Source organism: Lepus europaeus, chromosome 11 (genome assembly GCF_033115175.1).
Source record: "Lepus europaeus isolate LE1 chromosome 11, mLepTim1.pri, whole genome shotgun sequence".
Classification (NCBI taxonomy): Eukaryota; Metazoa; Chordata; class Mammalia; order Lagomorpha; family Leporidae; genus Lepus; species Lepus europaeus.
Window position 1 is genome coordinate 114,351,936 of NC_084837.1, and position 21,672 is coordinate 114,373,607.

The 21,672-nt window shown below is 57.9% G+C and overlaps 1 protein-coding gene across 1 annotated transcript in view; it reads right to left on the reverse strand.

Annotated features, from left to right (window-relative positions):
- Window positions 1-734: 734 nt before the first annotated feature.
- NEO1 (neogenin 1) overlaps window positions 735-21,672 on the reverse strand; it is a 225,614-nt gene continuing 204,676 nt past the window's right edge. The window contains exons 24-29 of the mRNA XM_062206680.1: window positions 14,422-14,660; window positions 13,960-14,052; window positions 10,798-10,956; window positions 5,762-6,025; window positions 3,376-3,512; window positions 735-2,693 (exon numbers count right to left, since the gene is read on the reverse strand). Of these exons, the coding sequence (XP_062062664.1) occupies window positions 2,610-2,693; window positions 3,376-3,512; window positions 5,762-6,025; window positions 10,798-10,956; window positions 13,960-14,052; window positions 14,422-14,660 (976 nt within the window). The 3' untranslated portion in view covers window positions 735-2,609. The remainder of the gene's footprint in view (window positions 2,694-3,375; window positions 3,513-5,761; window positions 6,026-10,797; window positions 10,957-13,959; window positions 14,053-14,421; window positions 14,661-21,672) is intronic.

The window sequence follows — 21,672 nt, forward strand, 5'->3', positions numbered from 1 at the left end:
GTGGCTGGAGCCCGGTGCCGTGAGGCTCACACAGACAGCACCAACGCGGGCCCTGTGACGAGCCTTCCCCCCGGGGGCTGCAGGAGGGTGGGCGAACGGCCAGCAGTGGAGCAGCGACCACGGTGCTCCCGCCCAGCCTCGCAGGGTCTGCAGCTGCTGCGGTCACGGCCAGCAGGAGGAACCTCCGGAGTGAAGGTAGCGGGGGTGGGGTGGGGGGGTGGCTCGGGAAGGCGCACCCCTGCTCCAGTGTCCAGCGCCACGGGTGGTGGGCCGAGAGCAGGAAGGCCAGGCCCCAGGGCTCACCACCTGGCACGGGGGCTGCACATCACAGCCAGGTGTGGCCTTGGTTCCTCAGGGCGACAGGGCTGGGGGCAGGGACAGGGCTCATCCCTGGGGCGGGGGTCGGTCAGTTCACCTCCTGAGACCCCCTCCCTGTGTCCCCCTCAGAACGCCCGGCTTCACGACGGGGGTGTCACCCAGAGAGGCCCAGGGCTCGGAGAAAGGAAAATAACTTTTTGACCAGACCACAGTTCGACTGGATTAAAAAAAGTGTATTGGGTTTCCAATACTAAATAAAAACATGAAATTCTCTCTTTTTTTAAAAGCCATAGAGTTTACAGCATCAACTACAGAAAAGGCCAAACAAGTGTGTATAGAAACGCGTCCCGGCGCCCCGCGCCCCGCGCCCAGGCAAGGACCCCACGGCCTCCAGGCAGCGGCTGCGGCAGCGCGACCGGGACAGCACAAGACACGCGATGGTTTAGTTCCAAAAGTCACAGGAAATGTTAAGAAAATGTATTAAATTGTGAAAAGGTGCAATACAGAATAGGTTTCCTTTTTCTTAGTTTAAAAAAATCCCCAGCTTTGAACAGTTATTTAAAAATAGGTTCCCCACCCCCACCCCGCCCCACCCCAACTCTGCGGCAGTATCCAGGTACCGAGGCCCTGAGGTAACAGTGGGGGGCACGGGAGGGGACGCCTCCAATACTGAGCATGCTCTTTGGGCGGAGGTGAGATGGGCGCCGGCACGCAGCGCCCCCACTGCCTGTGGCTCCAGGGCTGCGGCCCTCGGGGTCCCAGGATCTGGGACCGGGGGACGTGCAGTGAGGACGCCGGCATGGCACTCTTCATGGCCCCAAAGCAATAAACACAGAGTGCCCCTCGCAGAAAATCAAAGGTGTGATGAGACCCCAGGACCCGCGTCTGAAGGCGGGGCCTGCGTGAGGCCCTGGGGGTGGTCAGAGCCGCGGATTTCCTCTAGGCCCCGCTGACCTCTCCGCCACCCCCCACGCTGTCCCGGGGACCAGAGGCAGCCTCCTGGGGGCCAGGCCTGTGTGTCACATTGGGTACCGGGACTACTTCATCCACAGCCACGCAGATCCGGAACCGCCACACCTCACTGACGGCCGTGCTGAGCGCCTGGCCTGGAGCCGGCCGCCCCGCCCCTGGAGAGCCAGGTTCTCAACACCGCGGGGAGCCCCCCGCCTCGCCTCACTCTTGCTGACCTTCCACCTGCAGGGCCTCTGCTGCGTGGCCGCTGCCCTGGCTAGGGAGCAGGCCGCGGGTGTGGGGTTGCTCCCCCCAGCCTCCACCTCCCCTCTGGGGGACGAGCGCTGGCAGCAGGAAGGGGCCTCCCTCCCGCCTCACTCTGACCTCCAGGAGGGGGCACGCTCGAAAGCGGCTCAGCCTCCAGCCCCCTATTGCACAGCAGGATTTTAAACCAGATGCAAAATGAGAGTGCACTTGCGATGTGGACATGCCAGGAAAGACCGTCGCGACGCGTCCATCCTCTGCGGGCTCCCGGGAGAAAGCACAGCACAGCACAGCCGGAGCGGGGACCGGCGCCTCGGCTGCCTCCGCCTCCCATCCCACCCCACCCGCCCCCAACACGAAACTGCACAGGAAGCACGAACAAGCCTTCTCGGAGGAGCTGCGCTTCGCTCGGCAGCTCTGTGGCCTCACACTGGTGGAGGAGAAAGACAGGCCTTTAATAATTAGGATTACAAAAATAACGAAACCGCTTACCAACAGCAACGCAACGTTTCCGCCCCTCCAAGGGGTGGGGTAACAGCCGGCGGAGGATGCGCTGACTCGCAGAAAACAACCAAAACAACCAGAAACAAGCCCACCCCTTGGAACAACCCCACGTCAACGACTTTCCATACAGAACTGGAATAAGCAGTCAAATGCCAACCACTTGCGGAGAACACCACGGACGTCCTTGGGTTTTCGATAGCTTCTCTTTTCTCGAAGGTAAAATAAAATAAAATCATACATGAACGCCAATGTCTACACGCCACACGGGTGACAGTCACAGCACCGAGACGCGGCCTGAGCAAGGAGAAACGCAGGCTGCGTTCCTCGCCTTTGCCCTGGACACAGAATTTGGCCCATGGTGCCCAGTCCTGCGGGTGTCAGCAGGCAGAGGGAAGGCTTCCTCCAGGCTGACCAGGGAAGGCGGCGGCCAGGCCTGGAGCCACCCCCCTGCGGAGGCTGCTCCGCTGCTGGCCACGTCACGTGCTGCCCCTCGTGCTCTGTACAAGTCCTTGTTGCAAGGCTCCGCCCACGACCTCTGACCCGGGCTCGGAGTCGTGCCGTGGCGAGGGCCGTCACGCGGTCGTGATGGCGTTCAGGTCCTTCATCAGTCCTTCCAGGTGGGCCATCTCTTTGGTCAGCTCATCTGGTTCATAGCTCTAGGGACGAGAGAACAGCGTTACCGGGCACGCTCTGCGGAGCTGTCCAGAAGCAGAGCCCAGAGAGACGGAGGCCCAGGGGGCAGGTGGGCTGCCTTGGACGCCTGGGCCACAGGAACCAGGCTGGCGCGGGAGAGGCGGGTGGGAGGGCACAGCCACAGCACCGAGATCCATTTCTGGTCGCTGATCGTTGTGCAATCCCTTCCTCCCAGCACGCTCCCCAGGGTCACAGCGGCCTCTCAAGGCCCACGTCCAGGCCCCTGCTGTGTCAGCACAGGGCCTCCCTGATGTCTGCGCCCCAAGCTTTCCTCCCCAGCATCTCGTGCCCGGAAGCGCCGAGGCAGACGTGTTAACTGGGACGTGGAAAGGTCAGTGGGGGGCCTGCGACTGCTGTTTTGAGAGCAGTCACTCCAGAGCCTTCTCCAGCCTCCAGTTCCGAAAACACCACAGGCGGGACTGGTGGTCAAAGAACAAGTGGACGGCTCAGCCCAAGACAGGAGGGCCAGGCAGAAGGGCCAGACTGGGGAGGGCGGGCAGGCGGGCTGTGTGTGCGTGGTGTGCTGGGTGCTAGCTAAGAGGCTGCCCTGAGATACCACAGAGGGGGTTTCTCGGCACAGATCCTGGGTTAGAGGTGCACGGCGCACCTGCTCCACAGGTGAGCCCATGGGTGGTGGGGACTTACACTCTCGGAGTCTTCCAGCATCCGGGTGGTCTCCTGCACCTCGGGGGCACTGGGAACAACCACGGGCATAGGAGGCCGGCTCCTTCCCAGAGTCCCGATGGAGGCCGTCTTCACCGAGTGAAGGTGGTGGTTCAGAGCTGGGGGAGGGGACGAGAGGGGGAAGGACGCGGTCAGGCCTTGGGGGGCCACCCAGTCCGAGGCTAGAAGCCTCGTGCGGTGAGTGGGGCACACACACCCAGGGCAGCCGTCCTGAGCAAGGAGGGGCCGCCGGGCACTCACGAGGCCAGAACACAGACGGCTGTAGAGGGCAGACATCCTGGGCTCTGCCTCTCGGAATGCAGGGGTCACGGGCCCTTGTGGGATGTCCGGGAGCACGCAGCGCCTCTCCCAAGAATGCTGGGGGCATTTTCATCCTCCACGGAGGGTGCAGGACTAACAGGGCCCCACCTGCAGTCATGGACTGCACTGGCACTAAGAAAAGGGGTTTCACTGGGGCCGGCGCTGTGGCGTAGTGGATCCCATATGGGCGCCAGTTCAAGTCCCGGCTGCTTCACTTCCAATCTGGTTTTCTGCTATGGCCTGGGAATGCAGAAGATGGTCCAAGTCCTTGGGCCCCAGCACCCTCGTGGCAGACCCAGAAGAAGTTCCTGGCTTTGGATTGGATCAGCTCCGGCCGTTGTAGCGATCTGGGGAGTGAACCAGCGGATGGAAGACCTCTCTCTGCCTAACTCTGCCTCTCAAATAAATAATAATAAAAAAAAGCGGGGGGGGGGGGGGTGGTGGGTTCACACGGGACCGTGTTTAGGGGCAGCACTACAGATGATCTTCATGCGATCAGCCCTGTGCGTGACGTGGGAAGCAGGCCCAGAGCACTCCGTCTCAGAGCACGTGGCGTGCACGGAACGCCACCACGCAAAGAAACTGCTCAGACATTTTCTGGAAAGTGAATGAGGCCAGCCGGTCAGTTCAAGATAAAAATATACAGTGTTTTCATTTTGTAAACGGGAAATTCATGTTTCACGTGAAAACTGCAATACTGAAAAGCTTGCACCTGCTGCCGCCACTGTGGGCTTGCCGGCCTCCCTGGACTTACACAGACAGCGGGTGTCTGAACGCCGCTTTAGATATTGAAAAATAAAATGTATCACTAGAAGGGTCTGCATCAGTTAGAAAACTGTTCTACCTTTAAAAATTTATTTATTTATTTGAAAGGCAGAGAGACAGAACTTTGCCTCTGCTGGTTCACTCCCCAAATGGCCCCAATGGCTAAGGCTGGGCCAGGTTGAAGCCAGGGTCCGGGAACCCCATCTGGATCTCTCATGTGGGTGCAGGGGCCCAAGCACTTGGCCATCTTCCACGGCTGGACCAGGAGTGGAGCAGGCAGGACTCTGCCAAGCGTGCCAGTGCTGAGACAGCAGCTTACCTGCTGCGCCACGCCAGCCCCTCTCACATTTTCCAACGACCAATATGTGATGTTTCAGTGTCAGACATTGAAGATGAAGAGGGACACAGTCGGAGTGGCCCCTGGGTGTGGTTTCAGAGTCCACGTGACCAACTGTGACTGTCGGGAGGGCATTTACAACCATCCATGAAAAGGCTACAGGGAGGGCACTTGGCCTGGGGACAAGATGCCCGCAGCCCACACGGGAGGGACTGGGTTTCACTCCGACAATGCAGCGGCGACGGCTCAGGTACCTGAGTCCCTGCCACCTGCACTGAGCTCCTGGCCCGGCCCTGACTATGGAGGGCATTTGGTGAGTGAAGTAGCGGACAGTGGCTCTCCCAGTCTCTGTCTGTGCCGCCTAGAAAGGCTGCAAAAATGTTCTTCCCTTTTCTGACCATTGCTCTGCAGGCCAGAGTTTCCCCTCCTGGCCTCAGGTTCAGTGTCAGTGACAGACAGAACCCACGCCCGGAGCAGCTCTTCTGTGTTCTCACAGCTAGGGATTCTGGAGACCACGGAGTCTGAAGGCCCCGGACTCGCTCTGAAACAAACCGTCCCGGGACCAGCAGCAGGGAGGACACACAGGCACGTGAGGCAGGGCTGCCTGCACCTGGGGCTGGGCCAGTGCCCTCCCTGCTCCAGGCGGCTTTCCCTGGCTGAGGCCCCTTCAGGCCTCCCCAGCCCCGGGCCCAGGCGGCCCCTCCCGAGCCTGCAGGACCCACACGGGCCGGGGTGGGTGGGTGACACAGAGGACCTGGGGCCCACACGCAGGCCCCTGCAGCCTAATGCAAGGGTTCTGCTTGGACAACACCATTCACATGGCCGCTCCTGCTCCCCAGAAAGTGCTGCCGTGTCCGTGTGTTCCCAGAGGGGAGCCCACGGACCCCGGCGCAGGGCCACGCCACACCGTGAGGCTCACCTGCGCAGTGCTGTGCCCTCACTCACCTTGCTGGGACAGTAACGGCGTGCTTGGCAACGCCGGATCATAGGTGGGGGGCCCCGGCGGCGGGACTGCCGGCACCGCGAAGCTCTTCAGCGGGTGGGAAGGGCGGACGTGGGCCGTGGGAAGACCCTGGCCCGAATCCTCCTCTTGGGAGCTGGCCAAGTAGGAGGAGCTGGTAGCACCTTCCGGGTCCTGGTGGTCGGCACAGCACGTCTGGGACGAGGAGGCTGGCATGGTGTCGGTGCTGGGTGTGTTGCGCACGGACTCTGCGGCAGGAGGGGCCCAACGTCAGCGTTCTCCACGGCACACGGAGGCGGGGCTGGCTACCACTAGGGGCCCCCAGCCAGCTCAGTAAGCACCAGGCACGTGAGCTGGCACCATGGCCAGGGCTAAGAATGGACCAATCTTATGGGTCCAGTTCTGTCCTAACCTGGCTGCTCCAATGTTCTCACCTGCAAGCTAAGGGGTCACACCTCACTGATTTCGAGAAAAGACCCTCAGACCCTGTCTGTTAAGGTATGAATACGCATACAAGAAGATGAAAATTCTCACTGAGACTGGCCCTTTCATGAACACCCACATGTGGTCACTGGGGGCTGGGGGTGACTGGAGCTGGCCCTGCCAGCAAGGCCTGGCGCTGACCGCCACACAGTTCAGCGCTACAGGCCCTGTGTGTCTGCTGGGGACGGTGTGGCCGCCCCAGAGCAGAGGGTGCCAGTGAGAACGCGACAGGCGACAGCACAGTGTCTTACAGCAGTGAGCTCAGGTCAGAGGTAGGGCGCTCTGGTCCAGAGGAGTAAACAGGCAGATCAATCCGAAGGAGATTCAGGAAGGACGTGGCCGGCCTCGGATTACGAGAAGGGGCCACAGTGGTCGCAGGGCGGACAGTGGGGGCAGGAAAAGCCCTGGCTCCGGAGTTGGACAGACCTGGCTCCAATCCTGGCAAGCTAGTGAGTGGATGTGGCAAAGTGAGTCTTTGAGATGGCTGCTTCATCTACAACCCAGACTGAGCCCTCAGTCTCCCGAGGACCCTGCGAGCTGTGTGCGAAGGGCAGCGTCGGCGCGGCGCGGCGTGATCGACCCAGCTCTCCGAGGGCACACACGCCTCCTCCACGCTTTACCGCCTCACCCCTGCAATCCTCAGGGCAACAAAGCAGGCGCTGGGAGGGCAAGCAGCCGGCCCGCCGCGTGGGACCAGCGGGCAGAACCCCCATGCCCAGCTACGTGCCCGCCATGCCCAACGCCGCCCGGGCTGTGTGGGCAGATGGCTCCCCAGCGAGGAGGCATCGGCTGGTGCTCCCTTGTGACTGTCAGGCCTCAGCCTTAGGAAGCGGCACACGAGGCGTCTGCAGGAGACGCCTCCTTCCCCTCCTCCACGGCCGAGCAGACTGCCGTGCTGGCCGTAGCCACCTCCTTTGCTGGTGGCTCTGTCCCTGGGACGAGGCCTCCCCTCCTTCCCAAGTGTGCCCGGCTCTGCCTCTGCTGAGCCTAGCAGGCCCACCCCTTCCTGCCTTTAGAGGGGTGTGCCAGGGACTCCACTTCCCAGCCCCCAACTCGGCTGGGGACCTGCTGGTCCCGCAGCGATCCTGGGCCAGCGGGCAAGGTCGGCTCCTGCCCTGATCGCTCAGCCTGCGCTGGCAGGAGTGCTAACTCAGCGCTGGGCATGGCCTGCCTAGCCTGTCTCATCTGCCCTCACCTTGAGCACAAACACCTGGGGGCCGCAGAGATGGTGGCACAAGGGAAGGAAGGCGGAAGGGGCTGCCGTCACCAGTCAGAGCCCAGGCCAGCTGCCATGGGGCGGGGCTGTGGGTAGAGCAGCTCCACAGGGCACCGGGCAGGTGGCATCTCTGGGAGGGAGCTCCTGACGCTGGCCACCACCACTGGCCTACGCAGAAACTAGGCCTACTTCCAGAAACACGAGCTCCACTGGCCAAGCTCCTACGCAGCGGGAAGCGCTCTTCCTAGGCGGCTGCCCCTAGAGCAGGGACTGCCCTGACCCACGGCTGTGGCCTCTCTCGGAGCTCCAGCTTACAGAGGCTGGGAACACAGCAGCAGAACTTGGGTCCCGTCCAGACCTCGCCCTGCGTTCTGAGGGGGCTTTCAGTGAGTCTCGCTCTGAAATTCTACTTTATCTCCTCTAGTCGTTAAAACAGAAATTTATTTTATTTATTTGAAAGGCAGAGTTAGAGAGGGAGAGGGAGGGGGAGGAGGAGAGAGAGTATCTTTCATCCACTGGTTCACTCCCCACATGGCCACAACAGCTGGGGCAGGCCAAGCCAAAGCCAGGAGCCACAAGCTTCATCCAGGTCTCCCATGTGGGTGCCAGGGCCCAAGCACTCTGGCCATCCTCCACTGCTTTCCCAGGCACCTTACCAGGGAGCTGGATTGGAACTGGAACAGCTGTGACTCAAACTGGCACCCATATGGGATGCTGGTGCTGCAGGCAGCGGCCCCAAAGCAGCAATGTTTTTATACTGCAAACTGTTAACCTTTCCCTCCTCTGCTCTCTGCCTAGCTCCACACAGAACGGGATTTTTACTAACACCAGCCTGTGTGGGTGAGGGTTTAGTGGGACATGTGCTTCTCCCCAGCCCAGCACTGCAGAGCAGGGAGGGCGTGCTCCACTCAGGAGAGCCTGCCACTGGCCAGAGCAGGCCCTGTCCTAGTACCTGGGGCTCCCTGGCCTGAAAACTGCAGAAACAAGGTGCGGGTACTGTGATGCAGCAAGCTGAGTCCCCTCCTCAGGGCTCCTGCATCCCGTATCTGACTGCTGGTTCAAGTCCCGGCTACTCCACTTCTCACCTAGTTTCCTGCTAATGCATCTGGGAGGGAACAGATGATGGCCAACTACTTGGGCCCCGGCACCCACGTGGAGACCCAGAGGGAGTTCTTGGCTCCCCTAGTCCTGGTTTTTGCATGCATCCGGGAAGCGAACCAAGGAATGAAAAATCTCTCTTGGGGCTGGCGCTGTGGCGTAGCGGGTGAGGCCGCAGCCTGCACTGCCAGCATTGCATATGGGTTTTTTTTTTTTTTTAACTTTTGACAGGCAGAGTGGACAGTGAGAGAGAGAGAGAGACAGAGAGAAAGGTCTTCCTTTTGCCGTTGGTTCACCCTCCAGCGGTAGCGCGCTGCAGCCGGTGCACCGCGCTGATCCGATGGCAGGAGCCAGGTGCTTCTCCTGGTCTCCCATGGGGTGCAGGGCCCAAGCACTTGGGCCATCCTCCACTGCACTCCCTGGCCACAGCAGAGAGCTGGCCTGGAAGAGGGGCAACCGGGACAGGATCGGTGCCCCGACCGGGACTAGAACCCGGTGTGCCGGCGCCGCAAGGCGGAGGATTAGCCTACTGAGCCACGGCGTCGGCCTGCATATGGGTTTGAGTCCCAGCTGCTCCACTTCCGATCCAGCTCTCTGCTGGGGCCTGGGAAAACAGTAGATGGGTTGGCTTCTGTCTTTGGATCGGCAAAGCTCCAGCCATTGTGGCCAATTGGGGAGTGAACCAGTGGATGGAGGACCTGTCTCTCTCTGCCTCTGCTCTCTCTATGTAACTCTGACTTTCAAATAAAACAAAACAAAACAATTCTTTAAAAAAAAAAAAAAAAGCTCTCTTTCCTTCTTTGTCACTCTGTCTTTTAAATAAACAAACCTTAAAAAAAAACCAAACAGATGAACAGATCAGGTAGAACACCTCCTAAGAGCAGATCTGGGAGGTAGCCGCTGGTGCTCTGTTCTGAGACCATGGGGGGGCAGACTGTATCTCCTGCTGCTGGCAGAAGGGTCCCTCCTGTGTGCATCATTTCCCTAGAGGAGGCCCCAAGCCCAGCCCCGGGGGGAGGTCGTGCGAATGCCTGATTCAGACCTGAGTTCCAGCAGGTGAGGGCTCGGGAAGCAGATGACGCTGGGAGTGGAGGCGTCACAGCTTGGGACACCTGTAACTCCGAGTGCCGAGTGGAGTCCCCGCTACCCTACTTTCCATCCAGCTGATCTATCCCATGTGGCAGCAGGTAATGGCTCAAGCACTTGGGCCCCTGCCACCCCCGTTGGCGACTGGACGGAGCTCCTGGCTCCTGGCTTTGGCCTGGCCTAGCACTGGCTGTTGCTGGCATTTGAGGAGCAAACCAGCAGATGGAAGATTTCTGTCTCCCCCTGCCTTTCAAGTAGATGACAAATAAACATTTACAAGCACCCAAACATTTAAGTGAGGGGGATGTGGCCAATCCTGTAGCACGACGTTCTGAGCTTCTTTTAAAATGGAACTGACTTGAGATTCCCTCACTTCCCAGAACCCCCAAACCTAGCTCGACAGTGACAGAGTAACTGGCAACAGGTGGTTTCAAGTGACAGAGAAAACAGAATGGCATAGTGTGAATTAATTTTCAATCGTGTGGATCAGCGTAGTCACTGCGTTTACCCCTTTCCCTCCTCTTCCCCTCAAACTGCCTGACAAGGCTGCTTCTCCACGTGAGCAAACAGGGCCCGAGTGCCTGCAGCTTCAGCAGCGACCTCTTCTCTGTGCACGCCCTCCAGGTTTGACGCACAGGGTCGCTGCGGTCTCAGCGTGGGGGGAGGCCTCACTCCCTGACTCCCTGACGCTCCTGCCGTGGTCCACGGCAGAAGTGACCCGTGCCCGGGGGCATCCTAGTGACCCTCCCACTGCCAGCGTGACTGCAGGGCTGAGTGCCGCTGGCGCCTGGAGATCACCCCGGGAAGTTTTCCTTTCGTGTGAGGGGATTATTAAGCAATAAAGACGTTAGAGATCCAGCGACTGAACTGAGACGCAAGCTTCTGAACAGGAGGTGCCGATGGGATCGGCCACCGCTGTCTGACAGCAGGGCACCTGCACCGAGCGCTCGGAACTCAGGGAGGAAAACGGGGCGGATCTTCCGACACACACCTGAGCGAGTCACACACAAATGCATGGCAAGTCAGTCACACGGAGACAAGTTCCGGAGCCCTCTTCTGAGGAGGGCAGGCCCTTCCCACGCGCACCTGCCGACTCCTGCGGAAGGTTCTCCACCTGGCTCGACCCTCAGCTCTCACCTGTGGAATTGGCCCTGTCTGAAAGGGACATGGATGTGGCCACGGGCCATGGGCTGCCTGGGTGGTAGAGGTGGCTGCGGGCTGCAGAAGCGAGGCTGCTGGAGTGGAAATGATGGTGAGGGTTATCGAGGGAATGGATGGGATGAGCACTAATCACGGCTGTGAATGAACACAAGACAGAGAGAGGCTTAACACACTCGCACCGACACACACAGTTCAGTTTCATAACAAAGCCACCCGCCCCTCCCACCCACCCCCCCCCCCACCCCCACGGCCTTCTGCGGCGGCGGCGGCTGGATCTGGACACGCAGCCACCCATTTCACACGGGTTTCCCACAATGACCACCACCCTGTGCACGTGTCCATACACGTGCAAAAAAAAGTCAGAGGGCCACGGGCAAACGCTAGGACGCTAACAGTGGTTGTTCTGTTGGAGGGACAATCAGGATTAGAAGAGTATTTTCTTCTGGCCTATCTGTATTTGCAATTCTCCCATTGTAAACACAGATTACCCGAGTTATTAAGAACAGCTGCTTGAATGTCACAATATAAACCCATAAGCAAACAAATAATGGCTTAGCATTCTATTATTTTTTTGTCCCGCTAAAGCGATAGAAATCCCTCTCCCCCAGCATGAGCCTGAAGTACATGATTCCTAATCCATTCTGGTTTTTTTTTTTTTATTTGCTGAAAGTTATGCTATGGGTTTTACGCCACATAAACGAGTAGCTATTTGATCAGATTTCGTATCTCAAAAGGGAAGCCAAATGAAATGTAACTACATGGTCCAACCTGGTACTAAAAGCGTGAACTCCAGGGCTATGGCAGTGCCTCACTGCTCCCAGCCTGGGTCTGAGGCACACCCCCCTGCATTCTAAAAACACATCAGGGGCAGGTGTGTGGCACAGCAGTGAGGTCACCACTGGGGACGCCCACGTCCCATGCTGGAGTGCCTAGGGTCAAGGCCTGGCTCCACCCTCCTGCCTGGCTTCCTGCTGATATGCACCCTGGGAGGGAGCAGGTGATGGCTCAGGCAGCCGGGCCCTTGCCACGTGGGAGACCCAGATGGCATTCTCGACTCCTGGCTCCAGCCTGGCCAACACCGGCTGTTCCAGACATCTGGGCAGTGAACCAGTGAATGGGAGATCTCTTCCGTTCAAAATAAATGAACAAATAAATACAATTTATGTGATGACAAAAAGGTATCTTTACTAACTTTTTCTTTCCTTACCATGTACTGGGCTAAGGACTCAATTAGCGCATTTAGCTAAATACAGACTTCCATACAGTGACTCCGTGTGTGACTTTTGGGGAACATGGAACACCTCTTTCACGAGGGTCCATTATCCACCCCAGAGAGGGAAACAAAGTCAGAAGCGCGGAGTTTGGGAGCAGCTGTGGACACGGAAGGTTTAAACTCCCCAGACAGGCACACAGGCCGGGCGCACAGCAGGAATGAGAAACGTCTCTTTAAGCAAGGGAGCCTCCTGACCGCCTCTGTCTGCAGGGGTGGTCAGCGCCCTGTGTGCAGCAAGTCCCAGCCCTGTGCTGTCCTGGTCACACACAAGCAGGCAGGTGGCACGGCTGAGCTAGGGCCTGCCCCTCCTCTGCCCAGGGCCCACGGCTCTCAGGAGGTCCCTGCCGGCAACAAGTCTTTCCGAATAATTAAAAAGAAAAGAAAACATCAGCGTGGCCTCCTGGAACGCAGGCGGCCACAAGAGCTGCTAGCGGCCTCTGAGCAGGGCCGTCTTGGACGGTGGGTGCCCGGTCCAGTCTCATGCCAGGACCCAGAACGCAGGAGACCCCAGCGTTCTGAAAAAGCCCCGTAGCCATGTGGGTTTTGGAAAGGAAGTCTCCAAGCCTAAAGGGTGCCAGCGTACACATCTGGGCACCAGGGCTCAGGTCCTGGATCACAAGACTTCACCGGGCGCCCACCCGACTGTGGAGCTGTGGCGTAACGAGCAGTGCCTCCCCATCACCAAAAATCAACGCGCTCAACTAGAACCGCTGACCTCTGTCCTTCATGTTCTCTGAGTAACGCCTCTCTGCAGAGGAGGGAGTCACACTTCACAAGTTTAAACAACAAGCCGATTTAGGCAGGAACTCAAGTTTCATACAAAAAAACCCCAAGCAGCCAAGCTCCCATTTTATTACAAATGCACTGGATGGATTCATTCACTTGTGCATTTGTGGCTTTCAAGCTGGGCGCCCCCACCCTCACCTCCCCTTACAAGAGGGAAACAGCAGTTTCTCCCCACGGGGCTGTCGGCCAAGGCCTTTCTCTCCTCACAGACCCCACACGTAAGAAGCCACTCTGTGAGAAACCACCTACCACTGAACAGGGCCTAACTGCAGGCCAAGCTTTATAACCAGGTGCCTTCTGTGTGGTGGGACTAGCTTCCGTGTTGTGTCTGTGTTGTGTCTGTGCGTGGGGACGGCTTACACGTCGTGTGTATGTGTGTGTGTGTGGCGGGAGCAGCTTATGTGTTGTGTGTCGGGGGGTGGTGGCATGGGAGGCATCTGCATGCTGGGGGGGCTCCCCTCATTGGGGCGCAAGAGGGCTTTCCCAAGTGTGGGGTGCCCGGGCACCCTCCCCACGTGTGGGACACCTGTGGCCACCTAAACTTCTCTGGCCGACAGAGGCGATGCACAAGTCTGAGTGCGTCTCTGGAATGAGGACTCAGTAGCTCAGGGAGAAAAAAAAGAAAGAACTGGTTTGTCCCAGGGCTTTCGGTTTTCAGCCATGACATTGAACTCATTCTGACTTTCGGCTGGTATCGGAGGGAGCTCGGCGACTCTTACACTTACTGGAACAAGGCCGGGTCAAATACGGCTGGCACAGGCTGCTCTGAGAACCTCGCGCTGCAGTGCGCACGCGACTGCACACCTGTGACATCTGGCCACCTCGGCCCCTCGGGCAGGGATGCTGTGCCCCTGGGCGAGAGCGTGGAAATGGGTTTTTGCTTATCTGCCATGATGTGCAAACACTGGCCAAGAGCACCATGGCAAAACATGGCAACTGCCTGCTGCTCCTCCTTCCGGGGCCACAGCCCTGCCAGGCCCATGTCTTGTGCTGGGACCCAGTGGGGCCACAGGGACCCCTCACAGCGGCTCCCCAGTGACGGGAAGACAGCACATGGGCTGGGGGAAGCTTCTACTTACGCTGGGGCGGCTGGGAGTCAAACGGCATCATCATTTTTGGTCTCATGCTCCGCCTTCCGGCCAGTGTAGACATGCTGTCCTCTGACTCGTGCCCTAGACATCAGACACAGAGGTCAGCCACAGTGTGTGCCCTGGGCCGCTCGCAGCTCAGCGGCCACCTCTCGGGGGACTCAGGGCCCACAAACGCCACGGCTGAGACAAGGATATTCCACCTCCTAGAAGCCCCACTGAGAGCACGGGGTGATTACCGCCGCCCACGCCACGTGTCGGTGCACCGTCTGTGAGCGGGGGCGTCCAAACCAGCACTCTTGGCGACACGACAGAAGCTCAGCCCTCGAACGCTGAGGGGAGGCCTAGTGAGAGACCCACCCTCTCCCGTAACGACCCAGCTGTTCTTCCTACAGTGCTGACCCATTTCTCTACAGATTCCTTCCCTGGGGAGGCGTGCCCCGGGCAGGCTACCTCGGTAGGAATTCCGTCTCTGGTGGGTGCTGCCGTCCGAGGAAGTGCCCACTGGCGTGGTGTCCTGTGAGTGCCGAGGAATCGGCGTGTCCGTCATGATGGGGTTGGGGTCTGGAGATTTGGCGATGGGCTTCAGCTCCAGCCTTTCGTGGTGGATCCACAGGTCCGGGGGCTTCACGTCTTTGGAGTTCCCTTTGTACTTGTGGGAGCCGTTCACGGATTTGCAGGCAGCGCGTTTCCTAGCACGGAAGGAAGAGATTGCCATTTTTTTCTGAACGTATTTATCAGGAAGGATCGGCGGAGTACAAGTGCCTCTCTGCAAGATGCTCAAAGCAAAGGCAGAAATGAAAAACCGGAACCAAGACCAAAACCAAAAACCAGGGGCAAGAAACTCACTTCAGGGACGAGCACCCGTAGGTCCCTCCACCCCAGGGTCTGGGAAGAGCACCCGCAGCCCCCTCCACCCCAGGGTCTGGGAAGAGCACCCGTAGGTCCCTCCACCTGTGTCTGGGAAGAGCACCCGCAGCCCCCTCCACCCCAGGGTCTGGGAAGAGCACCCGCAGCCCCCTCCGCCCCAGTGTGAGGAGCCCGCGCCAGGGGTTGGCAAAGGCAGCTGTGACTACTTGGCGTGTGAAGAGGCTGACGTCTCTCACGTGACAGGTGCCTGCAGCAGTTCCCAGTGAGCAGCAGCACAGCCCCGGAGCAGAGGTGCATTCTGGGGCTTGAGGAAGAGGAGGACTGACCTCCAGGTGACCCGACCAGGACCCCAGCTGGGCTGTCAGGGCGTGACGGCAGCACCTGCTTCTCCAGCTGTCTCAATCCACCCGCTCACCAAGCGTATTAGGCTACCCAGCCCTTGGTACTTTTGGTGAGGCAGACAGACACTGAATGATTATTTTAAAATGCCTGGGGCCAGCACTGTAGCACAGCGGGTTAAGCCTCTGCCTGCAGTGCTGGCATCACATATGGGCGCTGGTTTGAGTCCGGGCTGTTCTGCTTCCAGTCCAGCCCCCTGCTAAAGCACCTGAGAAAGCAGTGGAAGATGGTCAAGTGCTTGGGCCCCTGCACCCACGTGGGAGCCCTGGAGGAAGCTCCTGGCTCCTGGCTTCAGCCTGGTCCAACTCTGGCTGTTGCAGCCATCTGGGGAATGAACCAGCAGATAGAAGGTTCTCTCTCTCTCTCTCTCCATCTCTTTTAAATAAATAAGTAAATCTTAAAAAAAAAAAAAAAACTAGATAAAATGCTCTGAGCTTAATGGTGTGAGAGGGGGCAGTGCAGCAGGCCCCCGGGACTCTGGGCATGGTGAGAGGTGGGGGCAGTGCAGGTCCCCGGGACTCTGGGCGTGGTGAGAGGTGGGGGCAGTGCAGGTCCCCGGGACTCTGGGCGTGGTGAGAGGTGGGGGCAGTGCAGCAGGCCCCCGGGACTCTGGGCGTGGTGAGAGGTGGGGGCAGTGCAGGTCCCCGGGACTCTGGGCGTGGTGAGAGGTGGGGGCAGTGCAGGTCCCCGGGACTCTGGGCGTGGTGAGAGGTGGGGGCAGTGCAGGTCCCTGGGACTCTGGGCGTGGTGAGAGGTGGGGGCAGTGCAGGTCCCCGGGACTCTGGGCGTGGTGAGAGGTGGGGGCAGTGCAGGTCCCCGGGACTCTGGGCGTGGTGAGAGGTGGGGGCAGTGCAGGTCCCCGGGACTCTGGGCGTGGTGAGAGGTGGGGGCAGTGCAGGTCCCCGGGACTCTGGGCGTGGTGAGAGGTGGGGGCAGTGCAGGTCCCCGGGACTCTGGGCGTGGTGAGAGGTGGGGGCAGTGCAGGTCCCCGGGACTCTGGGCGTGGTGAGAGGTGGGGGCAGTGCAGGTCCCCGGGACTCTGGGCGTGGTGAGAGGTGGGGGCAGTGCAGGTCCCCGGGACTCTGGGCGTGGTGAGAGGTGGGGTGCAGTGAGCCCCACAGAGGACGCTGTGAAATAGTGTGGGGATCGGGTCAGGGGCCAGAGCAATGTCCAGAGCCGGGACTCCCCTGTGAGCAATGGGAAGCATGGGAAGCTGCAGGCAGGACAGAGGTCAGCTCTATCAAAAGTGGGCAGCAGGGGCCAGCACTGTGGCATAGCAGGTTAAGCCGCTGCCAGCAAGCTAGTATCCCATACGGGCACTGCTCCACTTCTGATCCAGCTCCCTGCTAGTGTGTCTGGAACAGCAGCAGCAGATGACCTGAGTGCTTGGGCCCTGGCACCAACATGGGAGACCCAGATGGAGTTCCAGACTTCTGGCTTCGGCCTGACCCAGCCCCAGCCAATGCAGCCATTTGGGAGTGAACCAGTGGATGGAAGGCCTCTCTCTCCCTCCAACTCTGCCTTTCAAATAATTAATATTTATATATTTTAATATATATTTAATTTATAATATATATTATATTTATATATTTTTAATTTATATATAAGTATATATTTAATTTATGATATATATTATATATATACATATATATATTTTTAAGCGTGTATGGTGGGAGAAAGAGCCAGCATGCCATGGTAGTAACTGAGCTGGAACAGACAGGACCTGGGCTGTGGGGACGGAGGAGGCAGAAACAACAGAACGTGGTCAATCAGTGCATGCAGAATGGGGTGGGGGTAAAGAAAAAGCAAGGTAGGAGGTGACGCCAAGGTTCTGGGTTTAAGCCGCTGACACAGGGAAGAACGGGCAGAGACTAGCCTGACCAGAAACTGTGAATCCTGGTTTTGGATACAGGGAGTCTGAAGCGCCCCTGAAACAGTCAAGGGCCACAGAAGCAGTGCCTGGGTGCACAGCCTGGCACACAGGACGGGGAGGCCGTGGCCGGAGACAGACACACAGGAGGAGCCCTGGGCGAGTAGGGGGTCCCCTGGTAGGGGGAGCCCAGGAGAGGGCGAGGCCAGGAAGATCCACATCTGAGGCCGGGCTGTGCAAGAGAACTCTCGGCCTCGGGATCTGAGAGAAGAGCACGCTTCAGAAAGGGGGAGAGGCCGGCTGTGTGCTCACTGTTTAGGGACCCAGGGAGACTGAAAACGGCCCTCGGCTCCAGCAGGACAGAGGTCAGTGGTGAGCCACCCTGGTGAACCGGGAAGTGCAGGTTCTAGCATGTGTGGGCGGGGAGGCAGTCGACAAGCTGAGTGCCAACAAGAGTCAGCCCTTTCAATCTGGGAGTCCCACACCTTGGATCCAACCAACCACGGAGCAGAAGTATTAAAAAACAAAATGATGTCGGGGGCAGGCATTCGGCAGAGGTAAGAGGCTGGCTGGGGTGTCTGCATCACAGATCAGAGTCCCCTGCTTCTGATTCCTGCTTCCTAATGAGCACCCTGGGAGGCAGCAGGTGATGGCTCAAGTACTTGGGTCCCTGACACCCACACGGGAAACCCTTACTGAGTTATGGGTCTGCCTCAACTGTCGCGGGCATCTGGGGAGCGAACCAGCAGATGGGAACACTCTGCCTCTGCCTTTCAAATGAAATATAAATTTTGCCAGTGCCGTGGCTTAACAGGCTAATCCTTCGCCTTGTGGCGCCGACACACTGGGTTCTAGTCCCGGTTGGGGCGCCGGATTCTATCCCGGTTGCCCCTCTTCCAGGCCAGCTCTCTGCTATGGCCCGGGAGTGCAGTGGAGGATGGCCCAAGTGCTTGGGCCCTGCACCCGCATGGGAGACCAGGAGAAGCACCTGGCTCCTGGCTTCGGATCAGCGGCCATTGGAGGGTGAACCAACGGCAAAAAGGAAGACCTTTCTCTCCGTCTCTCTCTCTCTCACTATCCACTCTGCCTGTCCAAAAAAAAAAAAAAAAAAAAAAAACAAATATAAATTTTAAAAACTGTAGCTTTGGGGCAGGCGCTGTGGTGCAGCGGGTTAATACCCTGGCCTGAAGCGCTTGGCATCCCATATGGGTGCTGGTTCGAGACCCGGCTGCTCCACTTCTGATCCAGCTCTCTGCTATGGCCTGGCAAAGCAGTGGAAGATGGCCCAAGTCCTTGGGCCCCTGCACCCACATGGGAGACCCGGAAGAAATTCCTTGCTCCTGGCTTCAGATTGGCACAGTTCTGGCTGTTGGGGCCAATTGGGGAGTGAACCATTGGATAGAGGACCTCTCTCTCCACCTCTGCTCTGTGTAACTCTTTCAAATAATAATTAAAAAAAAAAAAAAAAAAAAAAAACAACCAAAAATCTGTATCTGCGCTGAACATGTATAGACCTTTTTCTTGTCATTATTCTCTAAACAACACAGCTATTTACAGATGACTTACAATCGTGTTCAGTGTTACAAGCAGTCTAGCGATGATTTAGTGGATACAGGACAATGTGCACGTTCTTTGCAAAAGCTGTCTTTTTTTTTTTTCTTCTTCTTTTTTGACAGACAGAGTTAGACAGTGAGAGAGAGAGAGAAAGAAAGGTCCTCCTTCCGTTGGTTCACCCCCCAAATGGCCGCTACGGCCGGCGTGCTGCGCTGATCCGAAGCCAGGAGCCAGGTGCTTCTCCTGGTCTCCCATGTGGGTGCAGGGCCCAAGCACTTGGGCCATCCTCCACTGCACTCCCAGGCCACAGCAGAGAGCTGGCCTGGAAGAGGAGCAACCGGGACAGAATCTGGCGCCCATATGGGGTGCCGGCGCTGCAGGGGGAGGATTAGCCAAGTGAGCCGCGGTGCTGGCCACAGCTGTCAGCTTATAGAGCGCACTGCGCACCTGCAGATTCTGGATTCTGTGGGGCCAGGGAGCCAGGACGCCATCCCCTGTGGATTCAAGGGATTGTGTGGGTAACGGAAAGAGGTTCCTTGGCAGAAACACGCAGCAGAGGCCGAGTTGTGATCGTCATGGCTAAGATGCAAGTCTGCACACATACTGCCCCAGGGCAGCGCCAGAGGAGGCGGAGACAGCCACACAGAGAGAGGGTCCCCGCAAGCACCGGCCTCAGAAAGACAGGACGAGATCCACAGGGTGGACACACGAGCTGGCCTCCAGCAGGAGGAAGCAGGCTGCCAGGCTGGGGCTGGGTGGCGAGGAATGTCACCGGAGTGAGAGGAAAAGCTTCAGTCGAAGGGAAAGCTTTAGGTGGGGCTACGTGGTTCTCATCCTGGCAGGAAGAGAGGCCAGGGCTACCCGCTGAGGGGCGGAACTCACTAAACGCTCTGCCGCGGCTTGCGTACATTCTGAGCCCATGTGAAACAGTAAGGGGGCAGAAAGCAGTCAGACTATGGGGTTTACGGGGGAGCCCTCGGGTGATTAGCATTACGGAGTGTCAACAGAGGGGGGTGTTAGCCTAGCGGTTAAGGCGCCCACATTCCACATCAAACTGCTAGGGGCTGGATCCCAGCTCTGCTCCTGACTCCAGCTTCCTGCTAGTGGGAGGCAGCTCCCAGCTTTGGCCCAGACCAACCCCGGTCCATTGAAGGCACTGAGGGAGTGAACCAGGGGAAGAGCACTTGGGTACACTCTCTCACTCTACCTCTCAAAAATCTTCAGGGTAGAAACCCCAGGAAAGGGGGAGATCAGAAGAGGCATGAGTGCTCCCTGTCTCTCCCCTAGGCTATGCTCTGTGCTGCCTCGGGACTCTGCCAGCCAGAAGCCACCACTAGATGTGACTGCTCGGCCCTGTCCCTCCAGACTGGGAGCCAAACCTGGTCCCCCCTCCTAGCCTGATGGAGACGGGAAACAAACCAACAAACGCTCTGACAAAGCTCTCTGTGGCTACCACCCCCACGGGAGGCACTCCAGGTGTGAGAGGAAGAACAGCAGGAAGGGAAAGCTCACTTCTCTTCCTCCCCCGTCAGTGGAGCTGGAGGACAGCACGACCCTGGGGGAGGGGAGGAAGATGGTACAGGGTTTTTTTTTTTAATTATTTATTTGAGAAGCAGGGAGAAAAGGAGAGAGACAGAGAACAGGCTCCTGTCCATTGGTTCACCTGCCCAAATGCCCAAGCAGACCAGGCTGAGCGGGGAGCTGGGGACGCAGTCCAGGTCTCCTAGCTGCGTGGCAGGGACCCAATCACGTGAGCCGTCACCACTGCCTCTCAGGGTCTACACTGCAGGCAGCCGGGAGCTTCAGTGTGGTGTGGGCATCTTAATCACTAGGCAGATGTTTCCAGACTGTTCAAAGAGGGGCCCGAACCTGCAGGACCTGCAGACTGAAATACAGAGTAAGGAGGTTCTTCCCAAACCACCTTCCCAGAGGCTCGCTGCTGAGTTCTTTTTGTTTACTTTGAATTTGTAATCTCTCAAAGCACTAAGAAATTTTGTCATTTTGGTTTTCAGTTTTGTTTTTTTTTTTTTTTAAAGAAAAACCTCAAAATTTGTAAAACCAGGTGTAAAATCAAATTCCCGAAAATGGGCAAATGTGAAATGGCAAACAAACAAGCTTGCACAGAAGTTCTAGGGCAGAAAAAATGTGGTCCTTGAAGCTTTTAAGAGACTCCGTTTTCAGTATTAAAAAGCGGACGGGGAGAGCTGTCTGCAGCAATGGTCAGGAGGATTTCATGGACGAAGACCCTTCATTAAAAAAAGTAAAAAGCCATCTTATTTGGGCAAAAGAGAGATGGGGGTGGGTGTTACGGTGCAGCAGGTTGGGGCACCTGCACCCCAGGTTCGGGTCCCAACTCCCCTGCTCTCCGATCTGGCTTCCTGCTAGTGCGCGGGAAGGCAGCAGATGACGCTCCAGTGCTTGGATGCCCGTCACAAATGGGAGACCTGGATGAAGCTCCTGGCCCTTGGCTTCAGCCTGGCCTAACTCTGGCTGGTGTAGCCACTCGGAGAGTGAACCAGTGGGTGGAAGACCTCTGTCTCTTCCCTCTCCATTGCTCTACCATTCAAATCAATCAATCCATCCACAAAAAGGCAGCACGGTTTCAATGATCACATAACGTGCAGGAACCGACATGAAGTCATTCCAAGCAGCAGCCAGGGTCACCTGCACCTGCTCTGTCCTTTGGGAATGAATCTATCACTTCTGGACACACGTGTCCTTGCCTCGGGCAGAGCAAATCCAAATGGATGGTAACACCCGAAGCTGTGAATTTTAGGGAGCAACATCCTCATCTTAGGACCTTACTGGATACTACAACCTGAGTCCTTTTATTGTCCATACTGTGGTTTTGCTATGAGGAGTAATGCAGGAATCTCCTCCTGTGGTACGTCTCACTGGTCAACACAGATACAAGCTCTGATCCAGGTCCACACGTTGAACGTGACAGGTGAGTTGACTTAATCCAGGGTCCAGGACTCTCTCTCTCACTTAGGAGTCTAAGACATTACACC